The sequence below is a fragment of the Pelobates fuscus genome, chromosome 7 (genome assembly GCF_036172605.1).
Source record: "Pelobates fuscus isolate aPelFus1 chromosome 7, aPelFus1.pri, whole genome shotgun sequence".
Classification (NCBI taxonomy): domain Eukaryota; kingdom Metazoa; phylum Chordata; class Amphibia; order Anura; family Pelobatidae; genus Pelobates; species Pelobates fuscus.
The window spans coordinates 86,121,060-86,148,381 of NC_086323.1; the positions used below are offsets into that span (position 1 = coordinate 86,121,060).

The 27,322-nt window shown below is 40.3% G+C and overlaps 1 protein-coding gene across 2 annotated transcripts in view; it reads left to right on the forward strand.

Annotated features, from left to right (window-relative positions):
* DNM3 (dynamin 3) overlaps positions 1-27,322 on the forward strand; it is a 404,911-nt gene that overhangs the window by 157,154 nt on the left and 220,435 nt on the right. For both annotated transcript variants that reach the window (XM_063426168.1, XM_063426167.1), the window contains one exon: positions 2,559-2,672. In XM_063426168.1, coding sequence (XP_063282238.1) covers positions 2,559-2,672 — 114 coding nt within the window. The remainder of the gene's footprint in view (positions 1-2,558; positions 2,673-27,322) is intronic.

The following is a 27,322-nucleotide window of genomic DNA, read 5'->3' on the forward strand; positions in this document are numbered from 1 at the left end:
CAAAGCATATTTAGAAAGAAAAAAAGTAAATTTTCCTGTTGACCTGTTCTTCAGTGGAAGGGAAGGGAAATGTGTTTTTACAAGCTTGTGTAATCTTTCAAAGTCACTTCCTCCTGTTACTGTGTTCATGTAGAAACGGCAGTAGTTCTAAATAACTAACCCAATTCACTTATCTGAAAACTAACTGGAAGGAACTGTATCATCCTTCATTCATCCTGTCAAAAGGACCTCGCTGACAGTTGCAGTATTATCTCTTATCCTTGATACATGTGCACGTGTTTCCCTTCATCCTGGTTTGCTGTACTTAATGCCAGCAAGTTTCTAAAACTGTTAATTTGCACAGGAATCATCCCTGGATTTACACAGGGAGATACAAAACATGGGGCAAACTGCTCAAATAGTTTTTATGCCGTTTTGAAAAAGTAACATTATAACTATAATATTCAAATGCCTAACTACAAATTAACTGTACTTATAAACAACATTACTTGATATGGAAAATAAAACAATTAAAAATGTTTTTTTTAAGTCTGATATCCAGTGATGTGGCTATGGTTTGCTCTAGTAACACATTTTTAAAATATGTAGTTATAATTGATCATTCTAATTAAGAAGTACAGTAACTCATCTTATTCTGAATGGTCATAACTGTTTTGCAGAGGCTATTATTTTCAAACAATAAATTAAGTTACTGCCTTAACTTTACTCCATTTTGTTTTTTATAACCAAATGGTGTTCACAATGTTAAAGATGTAAACCAAAAGCCACACTACAGGGCTATTCTCAGAACAAAAATCAGTGTATCACTAGCTATAGTTTTAAAACTATAGGCAGGGCCGGATTAAGAGCCAATTGGGCCTGGTGGGCCTAATTATAGAAACTTATTGACAGAAAACACTAAAACAGTTATACCACCCAAGCGTCATGTGTCTGGTGGAGGTGGTGCTGGATGGAAACTCACAGGATATAGCTGTCAGAAAACACATACCCTATGCCAGCTATAGGCAACCTTTGGCACTCCAGATGTTTTGGACTACACCTCCCATGATGCTTTGCCAGCATTATGGGTGTAATAGCATTATGGGGGGATGTATTCCACAACATCTGGAGTGCCAAAGGTTGCCTACCCCTGCCCTATGCTAATCTCTCTCATCTTTCAAGTAAATCCATACCCCCTAGCATCAGTGTCCGGTGAAGCAGGATTTCAGTGGGCGGGGTAAAAGGGTAGGCCACTGATATGAATCACGTAACCAGACCTGCCCAAAGGGACAAACATGCACCAAAAAGGGAAGTGTCTGCATGAAGAATTAGATGGTCAGCCTGGCGTGAATGCACATCAGGCTGCCTGCCAATCATGCAGGATGTCCAAAAAACAGCACTCTAAGCTTGTCATAAATGTTTCTAATGATGCGCTAGCTCTACGCTTTCTAAGCACTCGCTGGTCCATTCCTCTACTCACCTTTTTACTAGAAGGCAGAAGCTCCTCTTATACAGTCTGGGACAGTTAAAAAGTGTATGTAGTGAGTGTAGAAGAAAGGGAACATGCCACAGTGTTAGAAAATCTAAAGCAGCAAGAGCATTTGCATAGTGCGCAGTCAGCTTAACCTTAACCAATTTTATTGTCAGCCAGCCCACACCAGGTTTGTTCCCCTCCATCCCTCTTAAGTTTCCATACTTAAGCAAAAGCATGTGGAGGGTAGTAAAACAATAAAAATAAATAAATCAATGGGCCTATTCCATAGGCATGGACCTGGAGCTGCAGCTCCATCTGCACCTGTTAATCCGGTCCTGTCTGTAGGATTCTGAACCAAGGCAACAAGATGAATAGGAGTCTAGAAATGCGGTACCATAATATAATTTTGTATACATAGTAAATATAATATAGAGTGCACTTTTAGTATTAGAACTACACATAAGGTAGTCATATCAATAACCTAATGTATAGTAAAATATGCTTCATCACATTTAAACAAGGATCTATGCACATGGAGAATTGATGTATGTGCTTTTTTTGAACAATAAGGCCACATGTACATACCAGTACTTTAAAACACAGGTGCCCAAAATATAGATCCCCAGATGTTTTAAAACTATAGCTTCCATGAGGCTTTGCCATTATAAAGGTATGCAACACATTATGGGAGGTGTAGTTCTATAACATCTGGGGATCTACCTTTTAGGCACCCCTGCTTTCAAATATCTACTTTTGCAAAAATCTAATTTCCTGTGCATAATGCTATTATTTGCTCAGGGATCTTTTTTTTTTTTTTTTTTTTGCTTATTGCAATTCTTGTAAATCTTCTTAAGTACTTTTATTGCTTTTGGGTTTTTTTAAGACAGTGTCACTTAGTCTGAATGTTAATTCATTTCCAATTTAAATTGCACATCAGAGTCAACCAATTAACAGTCTGATTTAGGCTTCAGCCAAGACAAAAATAGCAAGACTATTCTCCACATATCTGCTAAAAAATAACTTTAAAACAAGACACGTGTACTTTGAAATAAAAGGAGTTTTAACAATACTTTAATAGATGTTGATTAACCTATATCCTTTTCAGGTCATTCGTAAAGGCTGGTTGACTATAAGCAACATCAGCATCATGAAAGGAGGTTCCAAAGACTACTGGTTCATTCTTACTGCTGAGAGCCTTTCCTGGTATAAAGATGATGAGGTAAGTGGAATTAAGGTATATTTAGATTGATACATTATGGAATTAAATTATTTAACAGAAATTAGGAGTGTAGTGACCATGCCATCTCTTTAATTAGAGATTCCTATGACACCTGCCTGCATCCTTAAGGATACCATTAATTTCAATGTGGCTCTACAGTATTCATTTTCCTTAACTCTTAACTGCATTTTATATCATGGCTAACTATTTTCAGAAATGTGCCATAAAGTGAAATTTGATGGTTAGCCATATAGCTGGGTAACATGTCAGCCTGGCTCACATACATCCTGAGATGACACGACCCTTTTACTAGCACACCTACACTATCCGTTCTGGTTTCACACCCTCCAGTTTAGATACTTACAGTTGCAAGAAAAAGTATGTGAACCCTTCGGAATGATATGGATTTCTGCACAAATTGGTCATACAATGTGATCTGATCATCATCTAAGTCACAACAATAGACAATCACAGTCTGCTTAAACTAATAACACACAAATAATGAAATGTTGCCATGTTTTTATTGAACACACCATATAAACATTCACAGTGCAGGTGGAAAAAGTATGTGAACCCTTGGATTTAATAACTGGTTGAACCTCCTTTGGCAGCAATAACTTCAACCAAACGTTTCCTGTAGTTGCAGATCAGACGTGCACAACGGTCAGGAGTAATTCTTGACCATTCCTCTTTACAGAACTGTTTCAGTTCAGCAATATTCTTGGGATGTCTGGTGTGAATCGCTTTCTTGAGGTCATGCCACAGCATCTCAATCGGGTTGAGGTCAGGACTCTGACTGGGCTACTTCAGAAGGCGTATTTTCTTCTGTTTTAGCCATTCTGTTGTTGATTTACTTCTATGCTTTGGGTCATTGTCCTGTTGCAACACCCATCTTCTGTTGAGCTTCTGCTGGTAGACAGATGGCCTTAAATTCTCCTGCAAAATGTCTTGATAAACTTGGGAATTCATTTTTCCTTCGATGATAGCAATCCATCCAGGCCCTGGCGCAGCAAAGCAGCCCCAAACCATGATGCCCCCACCACCATACTTCACAGTTGGGATGAGGTTTTAATGTTGGTGTGCTGTGCCTCTTTTTCGCCACAAATAGTGTTGTGTTGCTCACATTACTTGAAAGCAGACTTGTAACGGACCGTTTCTCTCACAAGAGGATAAAAAACGTTTAGGCAATAATCCCCTTTCCCATAGACCAGCAGCTACTGCAGTCACCAATCTCCCGAACTCCAAACTGTACGAATTCACCAACTCCCGAACTAGAAACACACGAACCCTGGAATCAGCCGAACAGGAAAAGCATACAAACATAAAATACATACAATGTAGGAGATGATTCACACTTCTAGAATGGTTCTGTAATATAAAAAAGCAATATAGTGTAATATGCTAATACAATTGTATCGATCGAAATGAGCGTCAGGTACTCACAAGCCTAGAGCCAAATTCCTGCATATGGCTCTCATGGATAGCGCTGTGGGACTTTTTAGGATGTCCCTCTCCTATTCCCAGATCACTTATATGATGCTCCGGTTGGGTAATAATCCAGGTTCCACAACTTGACTTGAATTTTTCAGGAGAAAACTTTATTGCTCCCCAATGTGGAGTAAAACATGAATAAAAGTAAAATCTCGATAAAATAAATAAAAGATAGTATGACTGTATATAGTCCTGCCGATTGGCAAATGTCCAAATGTCCGAAACGCGTTTCGCCCCGTACCAGGGGCTTTTTCAATCGGTGTATGGCCCATACACCGATTGAAAAAGCCCCTGGTACGGGGCGAAACGCGTTTCGGACATTTGGACATTTGCCAATCGGCAGGACTATATAGTCATACTATCTTTTATTTATTTTATCGAGATTTTACTTTTATCCATGTTTTACTCCACATTGGGGAGCAATAAAGTTTTCTCCTGAAAAATTCAAGTCAAGTTGTGGAACCTGGATTATTACCCAACCGGAGCATCATATAAGTGATCTGGGAATAGGAGAGGGACATCCTAAAAAGTCCCACAGCGCTATCCATGAGAGCCATATGCAGGAATTTGGCTCTAGGCTTGTGAGTACCTGACGCTCATTTCGATCGATACAATTGTATTAGCATATTACACTATATTGCTTTTTTATATTACAGAACCATTCTAGAAGTGTGAATCATCTCCTACATTGTATGTATTTTATGTTTGTATTTTATAGAGTGGTGTAAGGGGTTTCCACTCAGGTGATCTGTGGCATTTATTGCCACCACACTTAATCCCACTTTGTTTGTATATTAACTTGTGTTTCAAGGAAAAGCATACAATCCACTTACACTCCTGGCAGTCAGCATACAATCCAATTCCCCCAAAGAACGAGACGACACTTCGCTTTGAGGGTTAAGCAGGAACTGAGGTGCTGGCACACCCAGCCTGGTTTTTATTGCAGTTGTTACAAATACAGGTCCGCCCACAGGGAGGTATAAAACAACCACTCACACATCAGTTACATCCCACATATTCCCTCCCCTTATCCTGAGAGGAAACTCAATTATACATACAGTTAAAACATACTTTCTACCCAACTTTCATAACTCTAAAACCATACATCACATTCACATAAAAATACATATCCACAATCAATCCATTCCGGGGAACAACATATTAAAAAAAATGGCATGAATCAGACCAGGGGTTCAAAAGTTAGTAAAGTATCTTTTAAAACCCCTGCCAGCATGGCTTTCCGGCTCAGACCGGTTTTACAGAGCCCTCTCTCCTGGAGACAATGGAGAAGTAATCCAATTACCTCCCAGGACAGAGACAGACTCCATTGAGCACATGGGGACACAAATACAGTAAAACACTTTAAAATACATAAAGTCACCTTTTACACATTACACACAGACATTTCACATATCCCCAGATAGCTGGGATCTGAGCGCACAAAACTACCGAATACCGCGCAGATCCTATTCACACAGTTCAATTGCCATGGAGCCGAAGTCTTTAACTACATGAATGGGCTCCATGGCATAGCTATCTGGGTTAACACATTCACATAAAGTCGGGTCCATAGTCCAAAGGCAAGAGGCGGGCAAGCAGCCCCCTCCAAGGACACGTGGCGAGGTCGGTTTCGCCACAAGACTCTATTAAGTAGACTCTTTCAAGTAGGAGTTAGAAAACCAGGAGTTGAAACTAACAAGGGGTTTAAACTATGAAGGTAATTTTTTATTTATTGTTCTGTATCTGGGGAAATGAGTGTTAGCAAGATTGCTGGTTTAACTCAATGCACATCTTGTTGCATATATGGATGCCTGGATGTACCCGTCCAGGGTCCATACCTCTGTGATGGTTGTGTGCGAGTGGCTTCTCTGGAAGCTCAGATTGGAGCTCTCGAGAAGCAAATCGCAACTTTGAGGGAGATTGACAATCTTGAGAGGAGTCTGAGTTTAGTGGGGACAGGTAGTGGAGAGGGAGGAGATAAGACAGATGGGGAACAGGCATGTAGCTGGGTGACAGTGGGGCGAGGAAGCAGGGGGGGATGGAAGAGGAAAGGGCTGGCCTGATTTGGTGCAACCTAGCAGATTTGCCCGTTTGAGGGAAGATGTTGGGAGCATCAGCTCAGGAGTAGCTGTATTAGAGGAACTTGTTACTTGTAACAGCCCCTCTAGTACGGGTGGGGATCAAAATGTAAGGAAGGTAAGACAGGTTGTGGTGGTAGGGGACTCTATCATTAGGAGAGCAGATAGGGAAATCTGCCACTCTGATCGGCTCAACTGGACAGTTTTCTGTCTCCTGGGTGCTCGGGTCCGGCATGTTGCTGACAGAGTGCATGGATTATTGGGAGGGGCTGGGGATGACCTAGCGGTCATTGTCCATGTTGGTACCAATGACAAAGTAAGAGGAAGATGTAAGGTCCTAAAGAATGATTTCAGGGAATTATGTAGCAAACGTAAGAAAAGGACCTCCAAGGTGGTATTTTCTGAGATATTACCTGTGCCACGCGCTACAGTGGAAAGGCAGCGGGAGATTAGAGAGGTTAATGCGTGGCTGAAGTCTTGGTGCAGGAAGGAGGGTTTGGGGTTTTTAGAGCACTGGGCCGACTTTGCGATTGGGTACAACCTTTATAGTAGTGATGGATTGCACCTAAACGGAAGAGGGTCTGCAGTGCTGGGGGATAGGATGGCTAGAAGGTTGGAGGAGATTTTGAACTAGTAGTAGGGGGGAGGGTCATAGCAATCTACAAAATGGAGATAGGACAGAAAGGAGATGGGCTTTAGCACAGTATAAGGGTGGTGGAGACGGGGGGAGGGGCAAGCTCAGAACAGAAAAGCTATGTAATGTTGATAATTCACAAAATATACAAGAGACGCATGATATTAAATGTATGCTTACTAATGCAAGGAGCCTAAATAACAAAATGGGGGAACTAGAGGCATTAGCATACACTAAACAATATGATATAATAGGCATAACTGAAACATGGTGGGATGAGACACATGACTGGGCAGTTAACTTAAATGGGTACATGTTATTTAGGAAGGATAGGAAAAACAAGAAGGGTGGTGGGGTATGTTTGTATGTCAACCATGATTTAAAGCAAAATCTTAAGCAAATGGCATGCAATGAGGAAAATGTGGAAGCTCTATGGGTAAATATCTGCTTGGGGGAAAAGAAGGGAAACCAACTATTGGTTGGGATATGTTATAAACCACCTAATGTTAATATTGACGAGGAACAACAGCTGTTTGAGCAATTTGAGAAAGCTGCAAATCTGGGTAACACTTTAATTATTGGAGATTTTAATTACCCGGGCATAAATTGGGACAGAGGGACTAGTAGCTCAGCAAAGGGAATACGTTTTTAAACTTGTTAAATGACACCTTCATGTCACAACTTGTACAAGCACCAACTAGAATGGATGCTTGTCTGGACCTGGTTTCAACAAACAACGTTGATCTTTTGACCAACATTCAAGTAGGTGAGCACTTGGGAAATAGTGATCACAATATAGTGTCCTTTGAAATAAACTCAAAAAAACAAAAGCACATGGGGTATACTAAAACATATAATTTTAAAAAGGCAAATTTCAATAAGTTAAGGGAAGCTTTACAATACATTGACTGGCATAAACTCTTTAGTGAAAAGAACACTGAGGATAAATGGATCATCTTCCAACAAATATTAGAAAGGTACATTTCTCAGTATGTACCATTGGGAAATAAATATAAAAGAAACAAATTAAAACCAATGTGGCTTGGTAGAGAAGTAAAACAAGAGAATAAAAATAAGAAAAGGGCATTTAAAGCATTAAAACTTCTATTTCACATGTTTATAAATGATCTTGAAGACAGCATTGAAAGTCATGTTTCAGTGTTTGCAGATGACACAAAACTTTGTAAAATAATACAATGTGAGCAAGATACTACTTTGCTGCAGAGAGATTTAGATAGACTGGAGGACTGGGCACTCAAATGGCAGATGAAATTTAATGTTGAAAAATGCAAAGTTATGCACTTCAGCGTAAAGAATACACAAGCAACGTATACCCTTAATGGAAGTGAATTAGGGATAACAACACACAAAAAGGACTTGGGAATTGTTATAGACAACAAACTATGCAACTATGTGCAATGTCAATCAGCAGTGGCCAAGGCCAGTAAGGTATTGTCTTGCATGAAAAAGGGCAATTATTCTCGGGATGAGAATATCATTTTGCCTCTTTATAAATCACTGGTAAGACCACATATTGAATATGCTGTGCAATTTTGGGCACCTGTTCTGAAGAAGGATATTATGGCACTAGAAAAAGTGCAGAGGCGGGCTACAAAACTAATAAAAGGAATGGAACATATCAGCTATGAAGAAAGGTTAACAAATTTAAACCTATTTAGTTTAGAAAAACGTCGCCTGAGAGGGGATATGATAACATTATACAAATATATTCGGGGCCAATACAAACCATTGTGTGGAAATCTATTCACAAACCAGACTTTACATAGGACACGAGCCCATGCGTTTAGACTGGAAGAAAGAAGATTTCGTCTAAGGCAAAGGAAAGGTTTTTTTTACTGTAAGAACAATCAGGATGTGGAATTCTCTGCCTGAAGAAGTGGTTTTATCAGAGTCCATACAGATGTTCAAACAGCTACTAGATGCATACTTGCAAAGACAGAATATTCAAGGATATAATCTTTCAATGTAGAGTAATAACTGCTTGATCCAAGGATAAATCAGACTGCCATTCTGGGGTCAAGAAGGAATTTTTTTCCTAGCTTGTTGCAAAATTGTGCTTCAAACTGGGTTTTTTGCCTTCTTTTGGATCAACATCAAAAAACCAAATGTGAGGAAGGCTGAACTTGATGGACGCAAGTCTCTTTTCAGCTATGTAACTATTTGTGTTTCTTCCAGACAACTCAACTTTGGTTTCATCTGTCCACAGAATATTTAGCAAGTACTGCTGTGGAACATCCAGGTGCTCTTGTGCAAACTGTAAACGTGCAGCAATGTTTAGTTTGGACAGCGGTGGCTTCCTCTGTGGTATCCTCCCATGAAATCCATTCTTGTTTAGTTTTTTTCCGTATTGTAGATTCGCTAATAGGGATGTTAGCATTGCCAGTGACTTTTGTAAGTCTTTAGCTGACACTCTAGGATTCTTCTTCACCTCATTAAGCAGTCTGCTCTTGTAGTCATCTTTACAGGACGGCCACTCCTAGGGAGAGTAGCAGCAGTGCCGAATTTTCTCCATTTATAGACAATTTGTCTTACCGTGGACTGATGAACAGCAAGGCTTTTGGAGATACTTTTATAACCCCATAAGTGGAATTATTCGCTAGTCCCAGCTGCACTGTAAAGGGGAAGGGGGAGAGGGGTAAAAAAAGAGAAATCCGTGTATACAAATTCCCCAACGTCCCCTCCTGAAGTCTAAGCCCCAATTGAGTCTCAGTAGACGAAACTCCTGTCTCCTCAAATTCTAATAAGAATAAACAGCCCTATTCTCTAAGATTCTGTCTCTGCTAAAATCAAATGAAGTATACGATCGAGTGGAGGGTAGAGGGATCCCTTGCTAGAGCCGCAAGTCGGCGAAACGCGCGTCGGGAATTTTCAGAGAGGAGGAGAGAGACAGGGCAGATACATGCTACCTAGACACAGATAGTTGGAAGACTTTACAACCCTCCACCCTCCACTCGATCGTATACTTCATTTGATTTTAGCAGAGACAGAATCTTAGAGAATAGGGCTGTTTATTCTTATTGGAATTTGAGGAGACAGGAGTTTCGTCTACTGAGACTCAATTGGGGCTTAGACTTCAGGAGGGGACATTGGGGAATTTGTATACACGGATTTCTCTTTTTTTTTACCCCTCTCCCCCTTCCCCTTTACAGTGCAGCTGGGACTAGGCAATAATTCCACTTATGTGGCATTTATTTTTATTTATTAGATGAAGTAAATAACGACTAGCCTTCTGTTTCTCCCCTGCTCTACTAGCCCTGTCTTTTTCATGTATTCTGTCCCTAGTATTTGTTTTCTATTTTACATATACCACTTTTAAATTGATTATTAAAAGTTAAATTTTATTTCAGGACTGCTGCTTTCTATACTAGTATCCAGTAGGGGTACTGTTCTACTCTTTCTGTACCCTCTAGGCATACTAGGAATTCTCTCTTTTTTCCCCCTATCATTATTCAGTAGGGGTTACCCCCCAGTCAATTTCAGCAGTTTGACACACTCTCCCTGTTATTTTCTTTTTCTATGCATATACTTTTATAACCCTTTCCAGCTTTATGCAAGTCAACAATTCTTAATCGTACGTCTTCTGAGAGCTCTTTTGTGCGAGGCATCATTCACATCAGGCAATGCTTCTTGTGAAATGCAAACCCAGAACTGGTGTGTGTTTTTTATATGGCAGGGCAGCTGTAACCAAAACCTCCAATCTCATCTCATTGATTGGACTCCAGTTGGCTGACATCTCACTCCAATTAGCTCTTGGAGATGTCATTAGTCTAGGGCTTCACATACTTTTTCCACCTGCACTGTGAATGTTTACATGGTGTGTTCAGTAAAAACATGGCAGCATTTCATTCTTTGTATGTTATTAGTTTAAGCAGACTGTGATTGTCTATTGTTGTGACTTAGATGATGATCAGATCACATTGTATGACCAATTTGTGCAGAAATCCATATCATTCCAAAGGGTTCACATACTTTTTCTTGCAACTGTATTTTCTATAAAAATCCCATATATATATTTATTTTAAGCTTGCTTAATCTGAGATGATTTTGAGTGCCTTATATACCCATAAGGATGAAATTCTAATCAAGCCTAGAAAGCTGATCTTGTAACCTTTTCTTCAGTGGCTCAGAAGTGGTAGATAAACCATACCAGCTGCTCTCACTTTTCAGTTTCCTTTTTTTTTTTCTTTACTTGCCTCTGCACAGACAGAGACATTTTGAAAAAAATCCAGTCAGTTTCCCCAAAAGGAAAAGAAGGCAATAAGGTTCATTAAAAAAAAAAAAAATTAAAAAAATTACTATTGCATGCAAATGTTGTCTTCACAAAAAGAAAGTAGAGCACAGGATCAAAAAAGGAAAATTCCTGTTTTGACACATATATAATCTGTAGTAACAAACACTGACCCTAAATTTAACAAAAAACAAGCAAACCTGTCTTCATACTGGCACTAGACACATGTTTTTGCATTAACAAACAGATGACATATACAAACAACTGCATTAAAAATCCTGGCACTACATACAAATTAAACAGAAACTACCTACAAGTATTACATGTGTGCATCAACGTACAATATAATTAGATTCATCCTTGCTTTCACACAGATTGACACTGCACACAAATACTGTCTTACATTTATACTGATGCTAAGTATGCAAATACGCATGTGCACTCATACTGATTCTACATGGCAGTTTGTGCATTCTACTCCTCTCCTAAGTTTTAAAAGTTCATTTTCAATTAACTGCATTTCAACATTTAGTTAATATCATAGTGATAAGGTTTTGTGTATTTCTCCTAGAGAGTACTTACTGATGTTTACTGATGTTTGTATTTTTGTTTATTCAAAATGTGTTGTGTATGCAAATCACTGTTCCCTCTAGATTTTTTTAGTTCATACATCCATGTGAGAGGTTTTGTGTGAACATTGCAGAATTTTCTTTAGTTTTCCTAAATGCTGCCTTCTATGTAAGCATGAACTAAGCATGGTTAATTTTATCTGTGTTTGGGCACATTGGAGGCAATTGTACAAGTTCTAATAAAAACAAAACCTGGAATTTGTGCTACAAGTCTGTTCAACCATAATTTGCCTCATTCATATTAAGTATACCCTCACTTATTATATATCATTTTGTTCAGGGCAAACAGACCTTTTATTTCACATCAAATATTCATATATGAAACATAATTTAATATGAATAAAATCTAAAACAATTTGAGAAATTATGACAATTTGTAATTTTTGAAGTTCTGCATGACATTTTAACTGTGTATTTCATAATACTGTTTGCTTTTACTGCAATAAATGACACATATTTGTCACAAACACTGGCCAAAATTAGAATTCACATTAGTTTTATTTTTGCATTTTTCACACACAAACGTGTGAAAAGGCCATGGAAAACTCAAAAAATAAAAAAGCTAAATTCTTAATTTCTCATATTTTCATATTATTCATATTACATTATGTTTCATATACAAATATTTGATGTGTTTCCCCTAAACAAAATGATATATGATAAGTTTGGATACATGTAATATGAAAGAGGTGAATTATGGTTTTACAAACATATAGTCAAATTTCAGCTTTTGTTTACATTTTGTTGTGATCAGAACTTGTACAATTGACTCCGTCCTTAAGGGGTTAAACATCCGAAGAAGCACACATTAATTTTTTTGTAGGGCAAATAAACAAGACTATCCGTTTGTATATCCTCCATCTCAACCAGGTAGCTTAGTGCATCCTATCTTTGAACAATGTATTTTCTACTCGTAAAGAAAGGATTAAATAGGACTGATCTCTCAAGTACACTTTATTTCGGTATTGATAGGCTAGTACCATTTCTATTAACATATATAATTGTTCCAGCCATGTGGGTATTTATGCTTTTAAGATGGAAAACCTTCTGAATAACCAAAAGGGTGTTTCTAGCATGGTAACTGTATATCCCCCTATTATTTTGTACTAGAAAATAAAGTGGTTTCTATGTGCTATATAATCTTTTGAGTCCCAGCCACCTTATCAAGTCTCATCTTTTCCATTTGTTTTGGACCACCCTCCATCACAAATAATACGTATTCAATTCCTTGCCTGACTCTTGACAGATTCTGACCTTTTATTTAAAACAGTCTGTATGTTGACTTTTTGTTCCGTCGAATAGTTTATATGAAAACATTTAAAATAAAAATATAATTATTTGAAGGTGACATTAGTTTTATATTGATAAATATTTTAAGAAAAATAAAAAACAAAAATATCCAGTTTGCAAAACATTCAACCTCTCTGGATGCTTTTGAACAAGGAGTATCCTACAGCAGTAAAAGATAGAGTACTCAAATTACGTCAGTGAAGAAAACAATACAAAGTAAAATCAAATTATATGGAAACCCCACTTAGATCTATTGGATGGGCTATGTTTAACTGATGGCTACATCACAGACACTGCCTAGAAAAGGTTGTCCTTAACAACCAATCAAGGAGGAGACTTGTGAGGATAGAAGAAGAGGCCATCAGTCACTTTAAAGCATCTTTAGAGTTCAGTAGCTGAGACTGGAATAAATGTGCACCATTTAACAATGTGAAGAGCTCTGTGTCAAACCGACCTGGCCTATATGGGAGGAGGGTGACAAGAGCCACTACTCGAAAACTGTAATGTGAAAGTATGATGGGAATTTGCTAAAACACATTAGACTGACTCGACTAAAATATAGGAAATGTTTTTGTGATTAGATCAGATCAAGATAGAGCTTTTTACCCACAAATGACACAGATATATGTTTCACAAACAAAACACGTCCTATACCTCAAAAAACATTATCCTTACAATTAAGTGTGGAGGTGGCAGCATCATACTGTGGGGGTGCAGGATCTGAGTATTCAAGGAAGAGTGGGTGGAACAAAATACAGGCAAAGCTGCAGGAGAACAGTTTTCAGTCTGATGAAAAAAACGCTGAAGCTTGGGTGAATGGTCACCTTTTAGCAACGATTCTAAGCACCAGTTTGTTATTAGAATGGCTCAATAATAAAAAAATGACTGTATTAAAATCACCTGTATCCTAAACTTCTGAAAATGTGTGGCACAGAAAATTGCAAGCTCTACCAAGCCATTCTAATCCACCTGGAGAAAAGCTGACAAAAATAACTGGCAAACATTACTCCCAGACAATATACAAAGCTGGTAGATAATTACGACCCAAACATTTTAAAACCATCATTGCAGCAAAACATGGTTTGACTTAATATTAATATGAGGTGCTTGATTACTGAAGCATAATTTTTCTGTTTTCCTTTTTTTCTTATAAATATCTACTGAGAAATATATTTAATTTTGCTCTTAAAATGTTTCTATTGCTTTGCCATTTGGGAGTGCCACATTGTATGTATATTATTGCATTTATCATGCATATAAAGATAAATAATTTACAACATATGCAAAACCTAGGGGTTTTGTAAATCTTACATACTGCACACCAGATAACACCAGAAGAATGAAAAAAGTAGTAGTTGTATTGTTTCATGTTTAATTATGTATGGTAAGTTTTGAAGAATTATAGCAGGTGCCTTGAGCTTCCTAGACCTATTCATGGAAGACATACACACACCATTAATGTTATCTTCCTCATATATGGGGTCTTGCTGTTTCCTCCATACAGCAATCACACTGATGACAGTTATATCATCAGATCAGATTTATTTTGGCAAAAGCCAGAACATTGAGACAATCTCAGTAAATAATTAAATTTTTTCTCTGACTTCTAAACGGACATTGCTTTTCAACAAAGAAACGGATGCCATATAGCTAAAGGGTTACTTTAAAGCAAGCATGTCAGACTTGCGGCCCACCTGCCCTGGAGCCACTTTGTACTGTGGCTACGACCACCCGCAAGACAAGATTCTGTCTGATTCTTGCCTTCCCTCCCACGGCCAAATGCGCGCTCTTGCGGACACAAGACCACAGAGTGTCTGTCTGTCTGCAAAATTGGCTTTCAAATGAGTTTTTTGCATTTTTAACACACAAACAAATATTAACACTAACTTTGGCCAGTGTTTGTGACTAAATGGCTACTTAAAAAGACTGGACATACCCCATTTGCAATACCTTGGGTTGTCTACTTTTGCAAATGGTATGCCATCATGGGGGTAACTCATTCCTGGGCTACCATTCGATCTCAAAGGCAACGTGACCAATCTGGCGAATTTCAATGTGAAAAAACTGAAACACAAGCCTTATATTTGACTCTGTAACTTTTGAAAACACCAGAAAACCTGTACATGAGAGGTATTGTTATACTTGGGAGATTTTGCTGAACACAAATATTAGTGTTTCAAAACCGTCAAACGTATTACAACAATTATATAGTCAGTGTCAAGTGTCAAGTTCCATTTGTGTGTGAAAAATGCAAAAAACTTTCACAGATGATCTCATCGTTGTAATACATTTTACTGTTTTGAAACACTAATATTTGTGTTCAGCGAAGTCTCCCGAGTAAAACAGTACCCCCCATGTACAGGTTTTATGGTGTCTTGGAAAGTTACAGGGTTAAATATAGTGTTAGCAAATTAAATTCTCTGGACTTTCTGCCTGGGTTATCAGGCAGGTCCCGCAAATTGTAATTAATAAAATGACTTAATTATGTAAAAATATTACATAAATATATATGTATAATCAATATATGTTAAGGCGGAGCTTGTAGTTGTGGGAGGGGTTTTACCGGCCTATTTATACCCAGACTTACCTCCACTCAGGGCCGACACCGATCCAGACTAATTGGTTCCAGATGTACTCCTGGAAGTACTTCCGGGTTCCAGCGTGCAGCATCTTCACTGCAAGTCAGCCCGACAGCCCAGCAGCCTAGACACCGGCCAAGAAACGGCGGTTGCCTGGTACACCGTCCGTTGCATACTGGCGATTTAACCCCACCACCCGACTACCATGGTCCCTGGCGGCGGGTTACACAATTGCCGCACATAGCTCAGACCTCCCACAAACTCACCACAGAGGACCGCGATATCCCCTGCTAGAGGGGCTGCTTCGGCTCCTCATCACCGCCAGCCACACTTACCGGGTATACAGACGGTTGCTCCGGTACTCCGTCTGTGCCATGAAGTAAACCCACACAACCCGACAAGTTTTTCCGTGGTAATCCCTCCCCCCGTTCTTTCCCCCTCCTCCCCCCCTCGGAGGGGACCCTCACCGGCAAGCTTCAGCCGACACACCAGTGACTCACAGGGGGAGGAGTTTCACAGAGCACGCCCCCTCCATAGACGACTACGGTCCATGCTGCCGGCTATGCGCGGTCTACAGCTCCAGCTCCGCCTGCCTCTTTGCAATGGCAGAGGGGCAGGAGCAAGCCACTAGGCGCACCACTCTCAGCCATCCCAAGCCTCATTGAGCGGGTAATACTCTGGTAGGGTATTGTAGGGATTTTTCAATAATCAAATTCACATGAGAGCCTCAGAAAGAACAGGCTCAAATCACTTCCACAATAGTGTCGTATGGAGACACTGCACCCTTTAGCTGGAATTAATTTCCTCAGGGAGAGAAGAGAAAAAAAAGGGAGACCCCCTAGTGTACTACGCTATGTGGGCTTTTTCAATCGGATTTGATGTCTTGTTGTCTTGTTGTCTTATCTGAGAATCTGAAAAATAATTTGTACTCTACATAAAGATGGCCTAGGCTATAAGAAGATTGCCAAGACCCTGAAAATGAGCTGCAGCATGGTAGGCAAGATCATACAGCAGTTTCACAAGACAGGTTCCACTCAGAACAGGCCACGCCATGGTCGACCAAAGAAGTTGAGTGCACGTGCTCAGCGTCATATGCAGAGGTTGTCTTTGGAAATAGACCTTTGAGTGCTGCCAGCATTGCTGCAGAGGTTTAAGGGGTGGGGAGTCAGCCAGTCAGTGCTCAGAGCAAACGTCGCACACTGCAGCAAATTGGTCTGCATGGCTGTTGTCCCAGATGGGACAAGCTTCTACTAAATATGATGTACAAGAAAGCTCGTAAACTGTTTGCTGAAGACAAGCAGACTAAGGACATGGATTACTGGAACCATGTCCTGTGGTCTGATGAGACCAAGATAAACTTATTTGGTTCAGATGGTGACAAGCGTGTGTGGCGGCAACCAGGTGAGGAGTACAAAGACAAGTGTGTCTTGCCTACAGTCAAGCATGGTGATGGGAGTGTCATGGTCTGGGCCTGCATGAGTGCTGCCGGCACTGGAGAGCTACAGTTCATTGAGGGAACCATGAATGAAAAATGTACTGTTACATACTGAAGCAGAGCATGCTCATCTCCCTTCGGAGACTGTGCCGCATGGCAGTATTCCAAGATGATAACAACCCCAACTCACCTCCAAGACGAACACTGCCTTGCTAAAGAAGCTGAAGGTAAAGGTGATGGACTGGCCAAGCATGTCTCCAGACCTAAACCCCATTGAGCATTTGTGGGGCATCTTCAAACGGAAGGTGGTGGAGCTCAAGGTCTGTAACATCCACCAGCTCTGTGATGTCGTCATGGAGGAGTGGAAGAGGACTCCTGTGGCAACCTGTGAAGCTCTGGTGTACTGCCTTGAGGGTTAAGGCAGTGCTGGACAATAATGGTGGCCAAACAAAATATTGACACTTTGGTCATTTCCACTTAGGGGTGTACTCACTTTTGTTGCCAATGATTTAGACATTAATAGCTGCGTGTTGAGTTATTTTGAGGGGGCAGCAAATTTACACTGTTATACTGGCTGCACACTTACTACTTTACATTGTAGCAGAGTACAATTTCTTCATTGTTGTCAGATGAAAAGATATAATAAAATATTGACAAAAATGTGAGGGGTGTACTCACTTTTGTGAGATACTGTATATATATATGTAAATATTAGAGAAAATTTATTGATACTTACCGTAATTTTCTTTTCCCGGCTATTATCCATGGCAGCATTTAACATGTGGGTTTAGCTCCTCCCTCTAACCCTCAGGACAGGAAACACAATCAATCAAACAATTAAGCCTACCTTCCCCTAGTATATTAGGTACCCCAGTATCCTCCACACCTCAGTCCAGTAACAAGACAAATAAACCAAGAGAGGGCGGGAGACCAAATGCTGCCATGAATAATAGCCAGGAAAAGAAAATTACGGTAAGTATCAATACATTTTCTCTATTCCTGGCTAATCATGGCAGCATTTAACATATGGGATTCCCAAAGCAATAACCACTCAGGGAGGGTAAGTCATGCTACAAAAATTGTTTAATATCCACTTAAGGCTTATAAGAGTTCAAGACTGATAGGCCAATCTCTGAATTAGAATGAGAAGAGACATCCACTCTGTAGTGACGTACAAAGGTCTTCAAAGATGACCAATTGGCAGCTTTACAGATGCTCTCTGCAGGAACTCCTTACTCTGCAGCCCATGAAGTAGCAATGGACCTTGTGGAATGTGCCTTGATGTCCTTGGGAACTGGAACCTGTTTCGTTCTGTAAGCTCTAGAAATAGCCTGAACAGTCCAGGAACGAAGGGTATCGACAGAGGCTGCTTCACCTTTACGAGAACCCCAAGGTATCACAAACAATTGGGGAGACTTTCTCCAATTAGCTGAGCGTCCAATATATGTGGAAAGACACCTCCTCAGTTCTAGCGTATGGCATCTTTCTTCTTCAGGAGATGATGGCTCCTGAAAATACCCCGGCAGGACAATCTCTTGATTCAGGTGGAAGGATGTAACAACCTTAGGAAGGAACTCAGGTCTAGGCCGTAGCACAACTCTATCATTGAAGAAGGTAGTGAACGGTTCCTCAGACGACAGTGCTCTAATATCGGACATTCTCCTAGCAGATACCAAAGCCAGTAACAACATGGTCTTTAGAGAAAGAACCTGCATAGGGACCTCATCAATAGGTTCGAAGGGATGTTCCGTCAAGGCCTGCAGAACCAGAGGCAGATTCCAAGGAGCCGAGAATCCCTTGATAGGAGGTCTAATCCTAATGACTGCTTTGAAGAATCGAATCACAATAGGATTTAATGCCCAACGAACACCCGAAAGAGCCGAGCAGTGCACTTTAAGCATGTTAAGTTGAAGGCCTCTCTCCAGGCCTGCTTGTAGGAAACCCAAAACCTGAGACACGGAAGGGGAACCTAAATCTTGAACCGTGGAATTACACCATCGTGCAAAGGCTTCCCATACCTTATGGTAAGTAGAAGAAGTAGAAGGATTCCTGGAACGTAACAGGGTTGAGATAACCTGGTCCGAAAGGCCATGTTCAACTAGAGACTTCCTCTCAATAGCCATGCATGGAGCCTGAATTTGTGAGGCTCCGGATGAAGCACTGGACCCTGAATCAGCAGGTCTTCTGAGACTGGAAGTTCCCAAGGCAGGTCCATCGATAACCTCTGTAACAGGGGAAACCAAGGGCGACGAGGCCAGAAGGGAAGGACAGCTATCACCTTGCAATGTTCCTTGGAGATCTTTCTCAGAACAGCGTGTATGAGGGGAATCGGAGGAAAGACATAAGCCAGATTGAATACCCAATTGATGGATAGAGCATCCTGAGCAACCGCCTTTGGATGGTATCTCCTCGACACAAAGCATGGAACCTGCGCAATTCGAATGGTCGCCATGAGGTCTACTTGGGGAAGACCCCACTTCTGGACCAACTGGGTGAAGATCCTCCTGGAAAGTTGCCATTCTGAAGCTTCTATCAGGTGTCTGCTGAGGAAATCCGCTAATACATTCTCCTTCCCTGGGAGATAGGTGGCACACAGGCCCTCCACATGATTCTGAGCCCAGGTCATAATGGGAACGATCTCTCTCATCAGGGCTACACTCCTTTTTCCGCCTTGATGGTTTATGTAGGCAGCAGCTGCTTTGTTGTCCGCTCTCAACTTGACCCAGCAATGCCTGATGACATGTTGAAAATGAAGAAGAGCCAGGAAAGTAGCTCTTAGTTCTCTGATGTTGGAAGGCAAGCATTGAGTTTTCGGAGGCCATTTTGCTTGAAAAAATCGATTGCCTAAATGCGCCCCCCAACCTGTCAGACTGGCATCCGTCGTAATGACCACCCAATCTATTTCCTGCAAGGGGAACCCTCGGGAGATATTTTCCAACGACATCCACCAAAGGAGCTTCTGTTTCAGAACCAAAGGAATGCGAATCAGTGTCTCCCAATCCCTTGAGCTGGTCCTGAAATTTTTCAGAAAAAATTGCTGAAGAGGGCGAAGGTTCCACTGAGCCCACCTGACAAGCTCTATTGTGGAGGAAAGAGTCCCCAGGAGCCTCATAAACTCTCTTGCCGAGGCTGAAGTCTTCAGTCTGAAGTCCCTTATCCGATCTTGAAGTATGATCTTTCTGTCGTGTGCGAGGGATACAATCGCCGTGTCTGTATTGAAATTTGCTCCCAGGAATATCAGTTCTCTTGAAGGATGCAAGTGACTCTTCTCGTAGTTGATGAGCCAACCGAAATGAGATAGAGTGTCGAGGACTAGTTGTCTGTGTTGGAATATTAATCCTAGGTCCGGGGCCACTACCAGGATGTCGTCCAGGTAGTGAAACACAGCTACACCTTCTTTTCTGAGCAAGGCAATGATGGTGACCAGAACCTTCAAGAAGGTCCTTGGGGCCGTACTTATACCAAAAGGAAGGGCCTGAAATTGAAAGTGTTCCTTCTGGACACAAAACCTGAGAAACTTTTGATGAGCGATCGTGATAGGGACATGAAAATAGGCATCCCAGAGATCTACTGATATCATCCAATCTTGGTGATGAACAACAGGAATGATGGAACGAATAGATTTCATGCGAAATCTTCTGACTCAGATAAAGGTTGAGCTGGTGGAGGTCTAGAATAGGTCTCCATTTTCCTTCCAGCTTCTTGACCAAAAACAGGGGAGAATAATAACCCTGGAATCTTTCTCTTATGGGTACAGGTACGATGGCTTTTTCCATTAGAAGATTGTAGACCTAAAGACTCAAAATCTCTCTTTTTTGGATGTTGGCAGGAAGCCTTGTGCGAATAAACCTTGGTGGAGGCGTATATTCTTCGAATTCCAGATGATAACCTCCGCTGATAATGGATCTTACCCAAGCATCTGGAATGATTTCCCAGGGCCTCTGAAAGAATGAAAGACGTGCTCCCACTCGAGGAACCTGGAGTAAGCCACCTTCAGAATTGCTTGTTGGGGCGAAAGGAAGAAGTCTGCGTCTTGCCCCTAGAGGATTTGACATTCTGGCCGCTTTTCCAATTGGAATGCCTCGAGAATTCTCTGCCCGGTCTGTAGGTCTTACTTTCCCTAAAGTAGCCTTGATCCCTAAAAGGTCTGCGGTCCAAATGAGGTCTCTTAGGACGTCTATCTTGTGGCAGCATGACCTGTTTAACCTCAGCCGCTTTTTTAATAGCTTCATCCAGCGGCTTCCCAAAAAGCACTTCTCCCATAAAGGGAAGTGAGCATAAATTATTCTTAGAGGAAAGGTCTGCCCCCCAGGACCTCAGCCAAAGCGCCCTTCTAGCGGTGACTGAATGAGCCATAACCTTAGAAAGAATTCTAATGAGGTCAGTCGAGGATTCCAAAAGCCAGTCACTGGCGAGTTTGATATCTCTTAAGGATTCCGCCATCTGATGTCTACTAACACCTTTATCGATGTCATCCTACAAGTCAAGCAACCAGGAACGCATGGCTCTAGACAAAGCAGAAATGGATACAGCCGGATGGCAACCTAAACCCGCTGTCATGAATGCTTTAGATAAATCAGCATCAATCCTTTTATCCATGGGCTCCTTAAGGGAAGCATTGCTATCAATCGAAAGCGTAGATCTTTTAGCAACCTTAATGATAGGAGCATCCACTTTAGGGACCGTAGTCCACAATCTGGAATCCTCCTCTTTGATCGGGTATAACTTCGAAAGCCTTCCTTGACTAGTAATCCTTTTACTAGGAATTTTCCACTCGTTCCTCATCAGGTCTTTAATAGAGCTGTGAACTGGGAAGGAAGCTCTTTTCTTATGCAAATCTCCAAAGTGTCTGTCAGAAGCTGAACATTCTTTGGCCTCTTCCGGCAAATCCAATGTTCTTCTTACAGCCATAATCAAATGCTCCATAGCTTTGGAGTCCAAGGAGCAAGGTTGTTCCATATACTCCTCTTCACTGGAAGAGATTGGCTCTAAATCCAGGTCGTCAGACTGATCTGAATCCATGCCGAAGGTCTCACCTCTTGATCTCTTATTCTTGTGAGATTCAGCAATTCCCTCCACCACTGCTTGCTTAATCCAATAAGCAATATCCTTGGCTGAGGAGGTAGAGGCTTGCGGTGACTTCTGGCGATCAGATTCTCCTGCGACCATGGCTAAGCATCTTCTGCAGAGCCTGCAGTTATCCATAGGCCTTGTTCCACATCCAGGGCAGGTTGCCGGTTTCTCCCTTCTCCTCGATGGGGATCTGGGACAGGACCGGTCACGAGGGCTGTAAGATACAGAAGTCATAAGACTGTACCCTCTATGCACTCTTTTTAGTAACGTGAAGAAATCAAGAAAAAAAAAAATATATATACCTATGACCTATTGCAGATCTCGTTGATTTTGCAGAAGGGGATGATGGATCCATACTGACTGTAGGGCTAAGAACATTAAAAAAAAAAGATAATGTATTCCCAGCCCAATATTATGAAGATTGTAAAAGAAAAGTAATTCACTTACCTGCAGAGATTTAAGAACAGTCTACTAGAGCACTGTATCTTTAAAGGGAACGAAACGAGCGTGTTTTAGTCTAAATACCGCCATTTCAAATTTCCCGCTCTGCACCTTTAAAGGATCGCACATGCGCACTTGGTCGCGAGAACGCCATTTTGGACATGGGCAAAATTCACTCTGAGTCCGGTCGGACGCATTGCGCATGCGCGAGCGTCTTACCGTCATGCTGATTGTCTGATCGAGGTCTGTAGCACACACAGGATGCCAGAGGATTCCCACAGCCTGTGGAACTAACCACCCAGGCTCCCAGGGGTTCCCAACTCCATGGAGATTGGGCTACATGTGCTTGGGCTTCCTGAGGAGGGAGGCTGACCTCCACAGGGACAAGACCATATCAAACATGGTCAGGTGAGCAAAAAAAAAATATTCAGACAAACTGAAAAAAAATATATATATAAACTGTCCTAGGGCTAGGAGGACAGGAAAAGACTGAGGTGTGGAGGATACTGGGGTGCCTAATATACTAGGGGAAGGTAGGCGTAATTGTTTGATTGATTGCGTTTCCTGTCCTGAGGGTTAGAGGGAGGAGCTAAACCCATATGTTAAATGCTGCCATGATTAGCCAGGAAATCTATATATATATTTATATATATGATCGAAGTATATATTATTTTATTTTACACTGTGTTTTAAATTTATTCAACTTTATTTCATGCAGCAGGGGGACTACCTGTCATTCCAGGCAGTCCCTATGCTGGCATTGCTATGGATGGCTATTCCCTCCATGTGATCATGAGGTTCTCGCAAGGACCTCGCAATCACATAGCCTAGAAGAGCTGAATCAGACACAGGGAGACTCCCTGGGATGCCAGGTAAGTCCCCCCATTGCGATTGCCAGCGTGGGAACGCCGTAGAGCAGGTAAGTCACCTGGACGACATTGACGTGCTATGCTGCCTGCCGCCGTTTAGAGCCGGGTCCCCAAGGACGGCATAGGAAACGCCCGCCGTTCTTAAGGGATTAAGTACATGTGCATAGTAATTTATTTAGTAGGCAAATACGTCATTTTGCTTTAAACGTGAAAGAAGAAGCTGTCTTTCTATCACAATTGTTTACAATAGCATGCACACAGCTGTTAAACAGGCTGACATCTCAAAATACCCCCAATACAGCCACAGGGTTAAAGGCATTTGCTTTCGGGTTTAATGGCCATATTAGACATATTTTAAAAAGTAGGATGTGGGTGTGTTAATTTCCAAATTTAGAATGCCTGTTACAATGATAATAATTTTGTCATGTTGGTAATAAAGATAACACACAAATAAACAAGACACAAGGGCTTTTCCATTTACTTATTGCATGGGGTTTACTGGAAATATAAACAGCTTTTCAGCAGCTTAAAGTTATTCTATAGTGTAGGGAATACAAAGCTGTATTTCTTACACCATATACCCCCCTGCCACCACCAGCGCTGAAAGGGTTAAAAACCCTTCTTGTAATCATACACACCCGATTCCCTCACCTTACTCCCTTGGTGCTGGGTTGGCGCTCTGCCTCCTCTAACGTCACCTGACGGGTGGCTATTCCGCTTGTTTGGCGAGCACATCGCTTTACTATGGGCTTACTCTGACATTGGATGTTCTCATGCAGAGCGTGAGGACATCCAGCTTCAGTTAGGCAACCAAAAGTCACCTAGCAAGCAGGAAATGTCTCTAGTGGCTGTCTGATTGACAGCCACTATAGGCAGTATTAGTCCTGCAATGTAATCATTGCAGTTTCTCTAAAACGTCAATGATTTACATTGTAGGACTAAGTGAGGCAGTGACTCTGCAACCAGATTACTTCAATGAGCTGAAGTGATCTGCATGCATATAGTGTCCTTTTAAGGCAACTGCTTAGTTGCTTAGCAAATTAGTTCTTGTATGTTGTTGTGGTATATGTTGTTTATTTTTTTTGTATGGTTTGGTAAAGTATTTCCAATGTGTAACTAATAATTCTAATTGTAAAACTCTGAAATAATGTTTTGTTTCATGGTAAATTAAATTAAATGTGCATCTATATTTCTTACACATTGTGACCCAATTTTCATTTTATCAGTAACTACTCTGATGTCGATTTGGACTAATCTGCTATCTAAATAGCTAACAATTAACAGGATATCAAACTTCCAGATGTAAAAATGAACACGTACGTTGTAGAAATAATTAGTAGAAAGTAATCTTTCCTTCCTATACAACATAGACCCCATCAAAAGCCAAATATTAACTTAATGTAAACTGACTTGTCTGATAGAATTGGATGCAAAATAAAATTCCTGCTTAATTCCTAGAAGCCACAAGGATTATCCCGCACATTTTCTTGGCTTATTTATTTATTTTAAATAACAAAATGTCTGAACTTATCTGGAATACATTTTCAAGATGTCGTGAGTTTTCAAGTTGGAATTTTTAAAATGAGACCATCTGGTGTGCGGCGTTGTTACCCTTTCTGCATACAGAGGGCCCCCAACGAGCCATGAAAATAAAGGCTCTGTTATCCTTTAGCTGTCGCTCATAACCCTTACCACTGGAATGAGCCCAATTAAGGAGGCCCTCTGCCTGCTTTAACATGTTTTCATCTGTTAACCTTTTATTTGCTCTCAAATAGACCCTTGAGAAGTGAAGAATGCAATAAACCTATTTTTTTATAGTGTAAGTAACAGGTCTAAGGTTTACATCATCCATTTGTTGCAACTAAACTAAGTGAAAAGTAAATTAAAACAGTTTAATGATCGTTAGAGTTGTTTTGTTTTTATCAGATGTTCATTTCATTAATCTATAATTTCCCAGTCTGCACCTATTTGCAGAATAATAATGCTATCTGCACACTAGCTGCAGACAGTGCTACAGTATAGTAATATGTTTGTTACTTTCTACCAAATCAAAATGTATTTACATCAAGAAAAGAAAATCAAAAAATGTATTGTCTATGAGGGCACATATTAAATTGTTGAATGAGGTGTCCTAATTAATGCTAAAAAAAAATAAACAAGTTTAACCTATGTTCTATTCTAATGCATGCCTATTCTAATAGTTATTCTTGTTTTACAGTAACCGTTTTACAGTAACCTAGACAGTAATCATTTCTTCATACTGGCATATTTGTAAAGTGATTGCAGTCGCATAAGTGTCTGGTAATTAGTAACTTGCTTGAAAAAAAGTTAAAAAAAAAAATAGATGTATTTGCAGGTCCACTTTGACACATAACATTTCTATTTTAATGCTTGATGGATCCTTTAATTTAATTTCTGAAAATAATTTTCACTACAATTAAAGGAGCATATTGAAGATGTAAGATACTTCATAGTACCTTACAGCTTCAACATACTCCTTTAATTGTAGTGAAGCGTTTTTTTTTAATAGTGTAGGAGCTGGATATGATTCACTGAAGTAAAAAACCTTCCAGCCTCTATTATCTTTGGGATATAATAGCTAAACAGTGAGTTTGGTGAATTGTTAACATGCAACACTTGGGCCAAAGTTGTTTAATCTTTTTTTTTTTTTTTTTTTTTTAAACCTCTTACCAAAGTTGACAATTTTGATTTTGCTGTTTAGTGAATAAGCTGGTTAGTATACGTCCCGCATGGCATGACTGTGTTTACGCCTTCAGAACAAAATCACGGTCAGGACTGTTATAGTAATAAAAAACCTCCTTAACTCCGATCCTGTAGATGTTAGTGACTACTATGGTTATAAGAGAATATATCACTTGTTTAGATTTATTCATTATACTTAGAATTGTGGGAAATTGACAAGGAAATACAAATTAAGTGCCAAATTGCCAAGTTAAAAAAAATTGATTTCTTTTTTTCCAGTTCATTAATTTTAAACAAACAAGTGGGAATTGTTGTGAAATCAAAGTGAATTTCAATATTCAAACCAAAATATCCAAATGGAAAATGTATCCAACTTTGCTATGCTTCCAATTTTGCTTCTGTTACCCCACATTTAAAATTCACTTTGAATTACTGTCAATTCTCACTTTAGAATATAACCCTGCAAAAGTCACAGTTACCTTGTCAGTACCCTGCAATCCCATTTTACTGAATAAACCCAATCATAGATGGTTATTAAACCACAAAATGCTGGTTTTATTGATGTTAGTAGGATTTATATTAGAATGAGGAACAGAAATTTCTTAGAAAGCAGTGCAACAAGATAAAAAAAAAAGTGATTTTATTGTGGATGAGTGCTCATAATGTTTTGCCTACCTGTGGTTCAATCTCATAAAATCATATGGGAAAGAGGACTAATCAAAATGTTGACAGTACAGTCAAAAATAAACCATTTTTCTGTTTTCTGTAGTTGTAGCTGTTGATGATGCTTTGGTACTGTAAATCATGATGTGGATGCTATAGTTTTCCAGAGCCATGCTGTCATTTGCTGGATGTCAGTCAGGCTGGGTTGTCATGTGACTGCCTGTCTGTGCCTGCTGTACAGGTGAGAGGATGTTCTGCACAGCAAGTGTAGACAGGCAGACACATGACAACTCCTTGCAGCCAATCCCACGGTTCCGTCTGCACAGACTGATGGGAAGGAGCTTGCGTTTGATTCTACAGTTTTAACTTTTTTGAAGTCAAGGTGAACATTGAGATGCACAGGAAGAAAACATACAAAACACAAGATAAACTTACAATCATTACAGAACAGGAAAATGACACTTTATTCACCATAATTTACATAAAATACAATAAATCCAATATTGAATAATGCAT